We start from the raw sequence: 12,221 nt of genomic DNA on the forward strand, positions 1-12,221 counted from the left end.
TCAACCAATGACATAGGTTTGCATTTGTTGTAGGTGTATCTTGAGGCCCGCAGAGAAGAGAATCATAAACACAATCAGAGTCTGAAGATGTTGTCAGATGAGGTTTCACAGATACAAGAGGTCAGTCTCCTTCACGCTGAGCAATCACTCATCGTCAATCTTCATTTGTGTTTCCTATTTTGAATGTTATGTCATGTTATGTCATGCCGTTGTTGTTGACACACCAAAACAAACGGACGGAAGGTTTCACGCAATGTGTTTGCATTTCACACAGGTGCGGTACTGCCTGAAGACACTGAGGGAGCAGATGGCGTCAAAAAACAAGGTAGGCTTTCTACTCAATACGTACAGTATTTTACATTTAATGGAAAGTAGCACGGCAAAGTGCCTAATTTAGGTGAAGCACGGCAGAAAAAACAGCCAAGATACGTAGTCACTGTTATATATTTTTGTTCATTTGTCATTCATACTTTGATTTATAAAACAATAAATCGGATGTTTCCCACAAATTACCCAGTACTTGAGTAGTTACTTCGGTAATTATCTGAAAGACTACTTTGTACTTTTAATTTCGAACCATCCTCTGGCTTCATGTCCCGCCTTTGCCACTGTCTGATTGTGTCGCCATTGGCCCGTGTCACATGAATTTTCCATTTTCAATTGAAGTCAATGACAATTCATCAGCTACTTAACACGCGTGAATAATTACTCTTCAATCCCACTAGCCCGAAGGCCATGTATAGACAAACAGTCACCCTCTCATCCTCTGCGTCCAGATTCACACCAACGGATGGAAGGTCTCATCTCCATTCAAGAAAATGACCTCGTCTAGCCAGAAAGGCGAAACCAAAAGTGTTGAACAGGTGGGTTTGTTTTGTTCTATTCCAGACAATGTTGGGAAAAGAAGCTCAAGACATTTAAACCTGGAGGCAGGTGAGGAAATGAGGTGTGGAGTGTAACAAGTGAGACAGAGACGTGACTGTAATTAAATATGAGATAGGATTAAAATGAGGGCAAATATACACAGAGCACCTCAGGGGATGAGCTGCTAGCACACATTGTCCCTCCTTGAGTTTGTTTTCAGGCCCTCCTCATTGTCCCAGCATTCCTTAGATGCTTTGTTCCAGTCTAATGGTTTCTGTCTTCATCATTTAAGCAGTGTTAGCGCTCATTATTTGTGTAGCGATTATCCCGTTAGCGTTCCAGTGAGTCACAGCACACGGTTGCAGAAATAGCAGCGAAACAGGTCGCGATTTCATGACGCGCAACAATAACAACCCGCCTGGTTTCTCCCGGGCCAAAGCCATGCCATATGCTCCACTGCGGGATTTCACATGACATCATTGCACAAGTATTCATGTCGTCGTTTGTCCGTCTATCAGGAGGCAGACGACGAGGCGGAGAGGGCCAAGCTGAGAGAAGTGAGCAAGCGTCTGTATGCTCAGCTGCAAGACGCTGAGAAAAAGCATCAAGAGGAGAAAGAGAGACTGCAGGTGACTTGCACATTTACATACCAAACATAGTGCACAGTTTCCCAACCTTTATTTTGGCAAGGCAGTATAAGACGGACATACGGATATAGTATACGTACACAGAGACGGTCAAAACTCTTCCTAGTAAGTTGCAGTAAAATTAGAAAGTCATTTTCACTTGGAAATTTATTTAGGGCCTTTTTAGTCGAACACAAAGCTATTATTCTGTTGGATGAATGGCAACAAGTGGATACACAAGTTGATTGTACCTACCTTTAGTGGAATTATTTGTAGTAAATAATACTTTGTACTTTTCTGACCAATAAAGTGAAACACTTGTTGATTTTCACAATATGGGGCACAATAGTTGGGGATCACTGATGTCGTAAACAACACAAATGTTCAGCAACTCATTGTCCTTTTTGGTCTTACCCAAAAGAAAATTCTCTTTGTCACTGTAGATTTGGGTTTAAAATGTTTGCTATTCACAAAATGCAACGATAACCCGTTGAATTCTTCAACTATGCATTTTTATTCTGTGGAACCTATCCTCAGCGATCATCAGTTGTAGTTCTTGTGCTCTTTTCTGAAACACCCTAAGATTCCACAGTATTAAGCCAAATCCTCGCCTAAGTGGTTAAATAGTTCAGTAATTGGTGTCAAAGAAGTATGTTGAAGTGATACGTCTCAACTGAGAAACCAGCTTTGTATGTTGAGAAAGAGCTTAGTTTAGCCTTAGCTTAGCCATGTACACAAAGGCTTCTTGTGCGTTTTTTCAAAATCGAATAATTTGTACAACATTTATTTTTAAGGGTAATGTAAGATGAGTTTGAAATAATATGAAACTGTCGTATATTTTCAGATTAAACTACTGAGTTCATACAGTATAGGAAATTATGAACATTTTTTTGGGAGCATCATTTTTTTTTTTTTTCCCGGTTATTTTTATTGTCAATTGCTTCACTATTCGTGGCAGTGCTCAGTCATTATCCTCCGCAAATAGTTGGGGATTACAGTCGTCAAAACCAACCTCACTACACCAATTGAATAATGTGCCATCACTTCTATGGCGCTAAATCCCGCTACGCTACATCTTCCTCAGGCCGAAGGTAGCATGCTCAAGGAGCGTCTGAGCGAGCAGGAAGACAAGCTGAAGAGCACGAAGGAAGACGCCGAGAAGAAGGACCAGCGCGTCGACGAGCTCCAGAGGTTGCTGGGGGGCATGGAGAAGGAGAGCGCCACCTTGAGGGAGACCATACGCGAGCGGGAGGCGGAGCTCCTCGACCTACGGCGCTTCAGAGAGGAGGGCCCCAAGGGAGAGCAGAGGTTAAGACTTTTCTTTTTTCTTTTTGTCCTTTTTCTGCTGGTCATTGCAGTGGTTTTACAAACCGGAATTTCACAGACAAGCTGGGCTCTCCCACACCTTCCTTGTTGGGACAGATTTACTTTGGTTATGCAAGGATTGCTTTGATTTGCTGTGATTAACCAGGGCTACATTCCTCAACTTGTTCTTAAGTCTGACTCAAGTCAAGTCATGTCACCCGAGACCCCCCCCCCCACCGGGCCCCGCCCCACCGCTGTTACTCAACTTCACTTTCATGTGTGTGGCTGTTCAGGGCAGAGGAGTTGGAAAAGGAGGTTGCCATTCTCAAGGAGAAGATCCACCATCTGGACGACATGTTGAAAAGCCAGCAGAGGAAAGTCAGGCACATGATCGAGCAGGTGGGACAAGGCGCACGTCGCAAAAACGCTCGAGGAAGGGAGACGTCTTCATTTTTGCGTCAAGTGTTTGATCCCCTTTTTTTACTCGCTTTCAGCTTCAGAACTCTCGTATGGTGATCCAGGAGCGTGATCGCGCCATTAAAGACTTGGAGGAGAAAGTGGCTTTGCTGGAAGCTGAGGTAAGAAGGCCTTTCTTCTTCTTGCCTAAAAAGAAAAACGTTTATGCTTTGGATTCAAAGCAAAAAGGTGATAAATGTGACAAAATGCGGCTTTCCGCCAAGGGAGGTGATATGCGGAAGACAAAACGGAGCTATTGTCTGTTTAGAGGAAGCTGGCTTTATCTTGTCTCGTTATCTGACGCGTGGCCTCGTCCGTGTGCAGAACCGAGAGATGCACGATCAGATGGACTACTTCCTGGGAGAACAGAAAAGCAGTTCTTACCTTTCAACGGAGCAGAACCCACAGATTGTATACAGGTAACAGACATTTTGGCACATCAAACCTATTTTAACTCAAGAAAAAAAAAAGACAAAGAAAACATTCAACATTTTAACATTTTTGGATGTCGTGCATGTCTAAAAAGCAAAGCAATAAATGGTAAAATTCTGTATTGTTGTTTGGAAATGTCGGACAAAAGTGTTGGGTCACCCCTAGAGTATTACTGCTGGTTCATTTTCATCTTCGTCTTTTCTTTTGACATTAAAGCGGATTAAGACTTACTTGGGAATGAGTGCCCACCCGAAAAAGCCAAAGAAAAAGCAACATGCGTTAAGTTGATTTTTTATTGCTTTGCTGAGTAGGGTCTGATTTAATTCACATAACAAATTGACCAGTCACATTTATTAAAATGATGAAAACAACTACTGTTTTTTTAACGCTGCATTTAATTGGTTTTGAATAAAAAAAAAAAACAAAAAAAAAACATATTGGCTCTTACCTAGTTACACTTTTAAAATGTTTTTTGTCTTGTTCTTGCCTCGGCAGCAAACCCTTCAAGCTGTCCACTTCCTCCAACAAGCCGCTCCCGTTCATCAAGGTCATCGAGATCAAGTCTTGAGTCTCATGAGAAGCACCAAAGCGTTTTTTGTTTTTTTTGTGTGTGTGGACTGAGACCAAACAGCAGCTCTAATAGACCACCTTGTGTTCACGTGGAAATATCCGAGCTGAGCCTTCACTACCATTTGCCCTCTTGAAGGATGCACTGCACTCTTTTGTCCTGCACAGTACTTCTAAACGTTTAACACGCGCGGCGGGCTTTTAAGTAGGCGATGTGGCTGTTTGTAAACAGTCATGTAGCATCAATGCAACGTTATCTGCATCTTCTGTCGACGATCACTTGAGTGTGCAGTTTGAAGCTTGACTCTAAAGAATATTTGTACTGTTGTTTGAATTTTGAATTACCGTTGTTTTAACACAAGCACTTAATGAAATGAAGCTGACAAAACTGCATCATAGAAGTGTCTTTTTTTTTCACCTTTGAAGCATTTCAGTTTGCTGTCATGATGTAAATGTGTTCTCATGAATGTTCTTTCAAGTTGTCATTTTCTAAAAGCAGTCTACTTTGTATTTATTTATGTTATTAAAAGCTTTCGACTAATTAAAAGTCTCTACAAGTATATTTATTACCAATACATTTTTTTGGAAAACAATGTTAGCAATTAAAAAAAAAATGTCCCATTTAAAGCTTGCGAGCGCCCTCTGCTGGAATTTCTGCACACTACAAGCAAGTACTGATTGACTACCAAAAAAAACAATTTAAGTCACAGTTTTATTTAGCAAATTACACAGTGATTACAATATAAATCATTCAGACGTTACAGTAGCTTTCTGGGATCAATCCCAGTAACAGATGTCTGAAATATTGTGTTACATTCAGAAGGAATTATAATGCACCGGAATCAAACATAGTCGCACTGAAATCATGTAGTAAAAATATGATAAAAATCAAAGTATGGCTTCTGTAAATCATTTTAAGGCTTAAAAACACAGAAATGCAAAAATAAGTGCATGCATTTCAATAAATGTGAAGTACCATTGGCAGCTATCATTCAAGTGTACATACAGTAGGCTTTGGGTTTTTTTCACATTTGTGCAATAAATACTGATTGTCTTATCTTTCCCAAATAGCATCATGGCTCATGACATACATATACATAACGCAGACCTGATGCTTGCAATTAATTATAAGGCAAAAGCTGCGAGTGACAGGTTCAAAATATGAAGGAGGATTCGGGCCACTGAAATGAGAAAAGAAAAAACGACCAGATTTAAGTTGTAAACTTGCAAGAATGAAGGTGTATTATTTTTAGGGTAAAAAGGTGGATCTTTTTGGGATGCAGTGATATATTTTCCAGAGAAAAAGTTGTATGTTTTCGATATTACCATTGTCACACTATATTACAGAAAATGAACCTGGAAGTACCTAAAAAAAAAAAAAGCCCATATACTGAGTATTTTATTATTGTTTCAACCTGTACTTAATTAACCTTTGAGGGATCGTTCTTCAGGCGGCACGGTGGTCGACTGGTTAGCACGTCCGCCTCACAGTTCAGAGGTCGCGGGTTCGATCCCGGCTCTGGCCTCCCTGTGTGGAGTTTGCATGTTCTCCCCGTGCCTGCGTGGGTTTTCTCCGGGCACTCCGGTTTCCTCCCACATTCCAAAAACATGCATGGTAAGTTGATTGGATACTCTAAATTGCCCCTAGGTGTGATTGTGAGTGCGGATGTTTGTCTCTGTGTGCCCTGCGATTGGCTGGCAACCAGTTCAGGGTGTCCCCCGCCTACTGCCCAAAGACAGCTGGGATAGGCTCCAGCACGCCCCGCGACCCTTGTGAGGAGAAGCGGTACAGATAATGGATGGATGGATGGGATCGTTCTTCAGACACCAAACTTCTCCTTTGATGTTATCCTTTCAATCCACTCAAAAGATACTTTATTGCTTTCATTATGGCTTTAACTTGAAAATAGACAACTTTCTATCAAGGAAATTAAAACTTTTTTTTTTTAATTAAGTCTGTATACAACTTTATTCTCAAAAACATGACTTCTCAAAAGTGTACAACTTAAATCTCTTTAGTGTTTTCTTTTTTCAGAGTGTGCCTTATGCTCTTTCATAGTAATACATAACAATACTGATATGTATGTTTTTTTTAATCTGATTCATCGATTAATTGAAAGAAAAAAATATACAGATGAATCAGTTATTTTAATAATCGTTAGTTACTGCCCAACTCGAAAAAATAAATCTCTCCTTCTAAAGATCACAAGCTTTTCTGCTTGAAAAAGAAAAATACAACTTAGAACTAATTTTCAAAATGAAACAGAGTTATTACTGTAACGTAATGACTTTTTTTCCTCCCCCAAAAAATGTAACATTTGAATGCTTTTGGCATTTAAGGGCACACATTAGTATCATTTAATCGACATTTGGATTATGAGGGAGTCCTCAGAAAAAAAAAATTCTCCCCGTAAGAGATCCTTGGACCTAAACATTTGAGAACCTCTGCTACAGAAAACGGACGGCTGATGTAACCATTTAAAAAAAAAAAAAAAAGCCTCTAGGTGGCGCCACCTTCCCCCTCCCTCGACTCATCTCACAATGTGCTGTCCAGTGTGTTGTACTTGTCCTTAAAATTCTTGAGCTCCAGCAGATTCCTGGTCCGCTTGATGCGCTGCTGCGCCGCCGACGTGAGGTGGGCCCGCGACGACGGGGAGGAGCTTACGGGCTCGGCGGCGGTCAAGTCCTTCGCGGCGGTCTGGTGCTGCTGGCTCGCCGTGCTGCTATTGCTACTGCTTCTGCTCTGGCTCTTGACACTGAACCACAAGCGGGAGAGCGCGATTACTTTGGGCTCATAATTAAAATTCCATGCTGGGATAAGCGTCGGTGTCTACTCACACGCAAGCCAGTTCAGTTAGAGCCTCCTGGTATTTGCTGAGTTCTGCTTCACCAAAAGCCTGCAGACATTGTTAATGTGACGTATTGAAATGTATAATAGTACACTGAATGAGTGAACGAGCTGGCATGAGCACAAAAATGTTTGTCTATTTAAAGACGTGCCTGTGTTTGCTGATGAAACTCAAAGCAGGATACACACATACTGACAACTGGGGCAAATTTGACAAGACTGTCATCTTTGCCGACAAAGTTGGCAACAGCCCAATCCGCTGAAAGACTATTCTGACCAATTATTTGATGGTGTGGGGTGTGGTAGGAGTGATTTCTCTTCAAACAGTCGGGACAACAATCATAATTGTTAAACAATGTTCAATATTTATGATGGCAATTGTGGCTCTCCTTTCCCACGTGCGAGAGCATTACATTAGGTATGCAGTAAAACAATGCACCACATTAAAATTAAATTTAAATTAAAATGCTCATTGTGTATGTAGAGTAAACCCTCCTCCATCGCAGGTTCCAAGTAAGCAGCCTGTAATTTTACCGATTTTTTTTTGTTTTTGTCCAGGTATAATGCGATTTTGTTCTTTATTTTGTGATGTTATTTCACGTTTGGCCACTGGGTGGCGGTACATGATTGTTTACCACTGCGTGAATTGGAAAGAAAAGAAAACAGGAAGGTTTCAAGGTCAGCCGCATTTTTGCTGAAGCGATTACAAAGTGATTCTAGAATATCTCAGTCCTGGGATCGGTACACATTCATTTGTCTTCTTATCTATTGCTCCCCTTAGCGCTCTCTCAATATGTAAAATGTTTTTGGATATGTTTGTATTATTATGAAATTAAGTGCCCAAAATAATATAAAAATATGCCAAGGGAGTATTTTAATACGGTATTTCTATATCGAGTTCACTTACTGCAGGCATGGTCTGGAAGGTAACCCCTGCGATTGGAGGAGGGTTTACTGTACCCCGCTCCATAGATATTAGGAAAGAAACAAAGAGTCTTCTGACCTCGTCCCCGTGGCGTGCTTTATTGTAGCCGTCCAGCACCGTGTCAATTAGACCCTTCTGGCCGTCCCGGAAGAGGCAGTGCGAATTTTTTAGCTGCAGAAGCCAAGTTCGGAATCGTTTGCCCGTCACAGCGCTGGAGGATCCGCCCAGCTCACAAAAAGGGAAATCTGCACACAAGAAAAAGTTCGCATTTACATTTAAATTACTTCAAAGAGTCATCTGCCATGATTTATTTATTTATTACAGCACTTGTCTGTCTGTCCCTTTCAGACAGAACATGCCAAAACAGAGCCTTGTTTACACAGCCGTTACAGGTTCACACATTCAGATGATTAGATGCGTGACAAGGAAGCACCGCAGAAGTCACCAACTCAAGTCGCCACGTTGACTTTAACCCCCCCCATCCCGCTTAGTACTTTACATGCAGGGAACTTAGCTGACCAGCTGTGTCAACACCCGAACCCCCGTCCCCCCCACCCACCCAATAGAGTCAATATGGGAGGAAAAAGTGTATTTAGTGACCTGTGTCTTTGATAGCGTCCAATGCTCTCATCCTGTACTGGTACTCACAGCCAACTGCAAAAAAGATGCACACACAGACACACGCCCGTGTTGTCAAATTCTTTAAGACTATAGATATGTGTGTAAAACTGGATTTACAATTCAAGCCCAACAACAAAATTCCCAATTCATGCCTAGAACTCATTTTTGTCCATTGTGTACTTTCATGCACATTTCAAGTGACTTATCCCATGTTTACATTCATGAAACACACGAAGCAACAAGAATACAAGCGTATTTTGTTAAAAAAAAAAAAATTAAAAATAATTTTAAAAATGAGCATCAACACCAGGCAGAAATAACACAGAAGTACAGGCAGAAATAATACATAAGTAATCAACAATACACATAATACAAATATTAGACTAGGGCTCCAACGAACTATTATTTTAATAATCGATTAATCTGTTGATTAATCAATTAATCAGACACTCAAAACCTGTTTTAATTTTCTTCTTTAAAAAACACAGACTTATTTCAAATTGACAGTGCAGAAAATGCACAAACATAAATTAATTATTATTCAGTTACTGGTTTGGTCCATAACGTTAGAAAATAGGCAAAAATGTTGATTATTTTCCAAAGTAAAAGCAAATGTTTTATTTTGATTTAACACAAAGATATTGAGTGTGCTTTCATGGAGGATTAAAGGCAATCTGCAAATATTTACTGTTGAGAATATCTTTAATTAAAAAGTTATCTAAACGATTAATCGATTATCAAAAATAATTATTGGTTAATTTCATAATTAGTTAGTTATGGATTATTTGTTGCACCTCTACAAACATTAAACATTTCTTAATGTAAAATTTAGTTGGCCGAAGATAACTCTTCCACCCCATTGATTTGAGGGTACCGCATTACTGCACAGTCTGCCGTCAGCAATTATTTATAATTATTTTGACGGACACACATCAAATGTAGCCTATTTGAAGCAGATTGTAGATCTACATATTTCTAATGTAACATATTTAGGCCATACTGTAAATTATGTTGTGTATATGGTGCAAATCCAGCCTTGGTGTGTTTGTGTGATGAACGAACCCGACTTTAGCCGCTCATCCTCTGGAGACAGCAGACGAGGCTCAAAGTGGATTTTCTGGACTTGGCATAGTTTGGCTTCGATTTCTTGCCTGAGCTCCTACAACAGGCACACAAAACAAAATACAATAGTGGTACCAAGATGGGAATACTTGGTAATACTCATAAAGGGCATGTTACTTTTGGAGCATTGTGACCAATGGGAGCGTGGGGTCCCCGCCGAGATTTCATGGCTAGTCGCATAATTTGCCTTTTCACAAAGATGAACAGCAAGACAAAGACCTAAAAGAAAAAGGAAAGAAAAGCACAATGACTCCATCCTAATAATGCATCCATCCATGTCACCGCGCTTGTCCTCGCACACTGACGTGTATTTCCCCCAAAATGGTAGTCGTGTGTAGAGCACATGATTTACAATGATTTAAAAAAAAAAAAATTGAAAAAATTAAATAAATAAAAAGTTCATATGGAAACTTATGGGATTCCCTGTACATGTATGCCCCCACTAGGCTGAGTTTCGATTAATACAACATTCACAGTTACAATAATGTGAGTTGTTATGTTGTATTGTTAGTCCTGGAAATAAAGAAAACAATGTCTGGCGCATCATACCAAGAAGTTAAAGAAGTGAAATAGCAGCCGTGCAGACGGTTCGGGGATAATCATGACTCAGCTATTATTAAGCGAGGGCTGAATAAATGTATTTGTAATGAGCCTGACTTACCAGACTACCAAAGGCCATGACGAGCACGACGTTGACGCTCGACAGAGGAGAATCTCTTCGCATATTTTAGACTTTCACTTAGACTTAAAACGACAGAACAAAAACACAAGCGACAACAGTTGAAAGGGTGCATACGCGTCTGCTTACGAGTCGTCTTTCGAGCACCAAGCGCGACGCTACCGTGCATTTAATGACACGTTAAAATGCGCTTTTGAAAAGTTAAGGATCGGAGAGATGTTAGTGTTGTTTTTGAAAAGTTACATGTCGCCATCGAGTTTGTTGACTTCCGGGTTGGTCACGTGATGGCGGTGACGCGTGGTGGCAGCTCCTTTCCCGCTCGTTGGGAAAAGTAATGTAACTTTCGACACGAAAATAGGATAAAAGCGCCATAAATAACACGGTTTAAAACAGCAAAGCGCTCTTATTCTCGTCCATGTCACCCCACTGTATTTGTGTTAAACCAAACCTTTTACTGCATAGTCACCCCGCGTGTTACACCTGTCAACCATTTCCCCGCATGACAATGGTGCTTTTCTTCCATTGTGTGTTCATCCAATGCACGCCAAAGACTGACTGAATCGCCAAAGAGTGCGGGCAACATTTGCATCCATCCCACAGAGACACTGAGTGCCATTTATGTCTCAGGAACAAGGGTGGGTGTCTGTGTTGGAGTCAGACTGAGAGACTTTCTGTGTGAAAGACCCCAACGGCCTCTTGACCGCTGACTGATTGATTTCCGGGTCTTGGGATATCGCCTGCAGTGAAATCAATGTTGGCTGACTTTTGACACGCTTCAGTCTCACTATATAAGTGACATGTAAAGTTTACATTGTAAACTGTACCAATCTGCCCATACAATGGTAACAATATGAAGGCCAGCCAAGCAACAAGGTAAGTAAAAGTAAGACTGTGCAGCTCTCGTATCAACCTAGTCGAGTCGACAATTCATTGTATTGTAGTGGCTTCATTGACTTCATTCAGTGATCGGATATAACAATATCACCGCACTGAAGTAAATATTCAGGTATCTGTATTTGAATGTTTTTCTGATTAATTTCTACTCCTTTTGTCAAAATAGGCAAATAAATTGCTGACTCCAATGATTCATGGCAAATGTGTTGTCTATGATAGTTGATATGTTGATATGAGCAAACACTTGGGTCATCGCCCGATGGGGGGAGCAAACGTAACCACATACGGCAACCATCAATTCACATTGATTTCCTTGCAGTTGATGAACAATATCATTTGATGGCGCTAATGCACCATTAAGCGGGTTTGCCAACCTTCATGTCAATAAACCCCACAGAATAACAAGGGAAGACAATACAGTAGGTACAGTCAGGCTTTGTGCTCACACTTGCGCAGCGCTGTGAGGATACATGGTCGCGCTGCCAAAGAAGACACCCTCAGTTACAACTTACCACCGTACTAAATGTTTTTCATATGATTTTTTAATACTTATGGCCTAAAAGTGTGTTTCATAGTGTGTTTGTTTCATATAAACGTTTACCATAACTACGACTTCATGTGTTAGCGTAGGTTAGTGATAGGCTATGGCACATTCTTATTTACGTACAAATTTGGGTTATATTGCTGCCGTAAGATCAAACTCACTTACTCAGATTTACTTGCACCTTCTCAAAAAACACTCTGTTAACATCCTCTATGAGAATTCTCTGCCACTGCAATATTAAAAGCCTGTAGTAGAGACTGAAATGGCAAGCATATAGTCCGAAAACCTTGAGCAAACTATCCTGCATTTTTGACTGGCACCAATATTAATGTTAGAAA

At 40.6% G+C, this 12,221-nt stretch overlaps 2 protein-coding genes across 3 annotated transcripts in view; one reads left to right on the forward strand and one right to left on the reverse strand.

Moving 5' to 3' along the window:
* tuft1a (tuftelin 1a) overlaps positions 1–4,791 on the forward strand; it is a 35,854-nt gene extending 31,063 nt beyond the window's left edge. Inside the window, exons 4-12 of the mRNA XM_086039121.1 lie at positions 34–120; positions 275–325; positions 777–863; positions 1,383–1,493; positions 2,575–2,798; positions 3,089–3,194; positions 3,290–3,373; positions 3,576–3,670; positions 4,179–4,791. Of these exons, the coding sequence (XP_085895247.1) occupies positions 34–120; positions 275–325; positions 777–863; positions 1,383–1,493; positions 2,575–2,798; positions 3,089–3,194; positions 3,290–3,373; positions 3,576–3,670; positions 4,179–4,251 (918 nt within the window). The 3' untranslated portion in view covers positions 4,252–4,791. The remainder of the gene's footprint in view (positions 1–33; positions 121–274; positions 326–776; positions 864–1,382; positions 1,494–2,574; positions 2,799–3,088; positions 3,195–3,289; positions 3,374–3,575; positions 3,671–4,178) is intronic.
* Positions 4,792–4,948: 157 nt separating this feature from the next.
* Positions 4,949–10,751, reverse strand: LOC147143602 (lipid transport auxiliary protein 1-like). 2 transcript variants are annotated; one of them, XR_015087829.1, is made up of 8 exons: positions 10,428–10,751; positions 9,884–9,985; positions 9,707–9,803; positions 8,624–8,677; positions 8,102–8,268; positions 7,089–7,147; positions 5,681–7,006; positions 4,949–5,431 (listed from the first exon to the last, which is right to left on the reverse strand). XR_015087829.1 is itself a non-coding variant. In XM_086037879.1 (7 exons), the coding sequence occupies exons 1-7, from the start codon at positions 10,488–10,490 to the stop codon at positions 6,787–6,789; spliced, it is 762 nt and encodes a 253-aa protein (XP_085894005.1). In that variant the 5' UTR covers positions 10,491–10,751; the 3' UTR covers positions 4,949–6,786. The 2 variants fall into 2 exon arrangements, 1 of the variants encoding a protein (XP_085894005.1); XM_086037879.1 differs by having other exon boundaries at positions 4,949–7,006.
* Positions 10,752–12,221: the final 1,470 nt, after the last annotated feature.

The sequence above is a fragment of the Filicampus tigris genome, chromosome 8 (assembly GCF_054856515.1).
Source record: "Filicampus tigris isolate MCC_2025a chromosome 8, RoL_Ftig_1.0, whole genome shotgun sequence".
Classification (NCBI taxonomy): domain Eukaryota; kingdom Metazoa; phylum Chordata; class Actinopteri; order Syngnathiformes; family Syngnathidae; genus Filicampus; species Filicampus tigris.

Coding starts and splice junctions, on each gene's coding strand:
- LOC147143602 (XM_086037879.1), bottom strand. CDS start 10,490: ATGCGAAGAGATTCTCCTCTGTCGAGCGTCAACGTCGTGCTCGTCATG. Junction 9,986..10,427: donor TCATGGCCTTTGGTAGTCTG/GTAAGTCAGGCT, acceptor TTTTTCTTTTAG/GTCTTTGTCTTGCTGTTCAT. Junction 9,804..9,883: donor TTGGTCACAATGCTCCAAAA/GTAACATGCCCT, acceptor TGCCTGTTGTAG/GAGCTCAGGCAAGAAATCGA.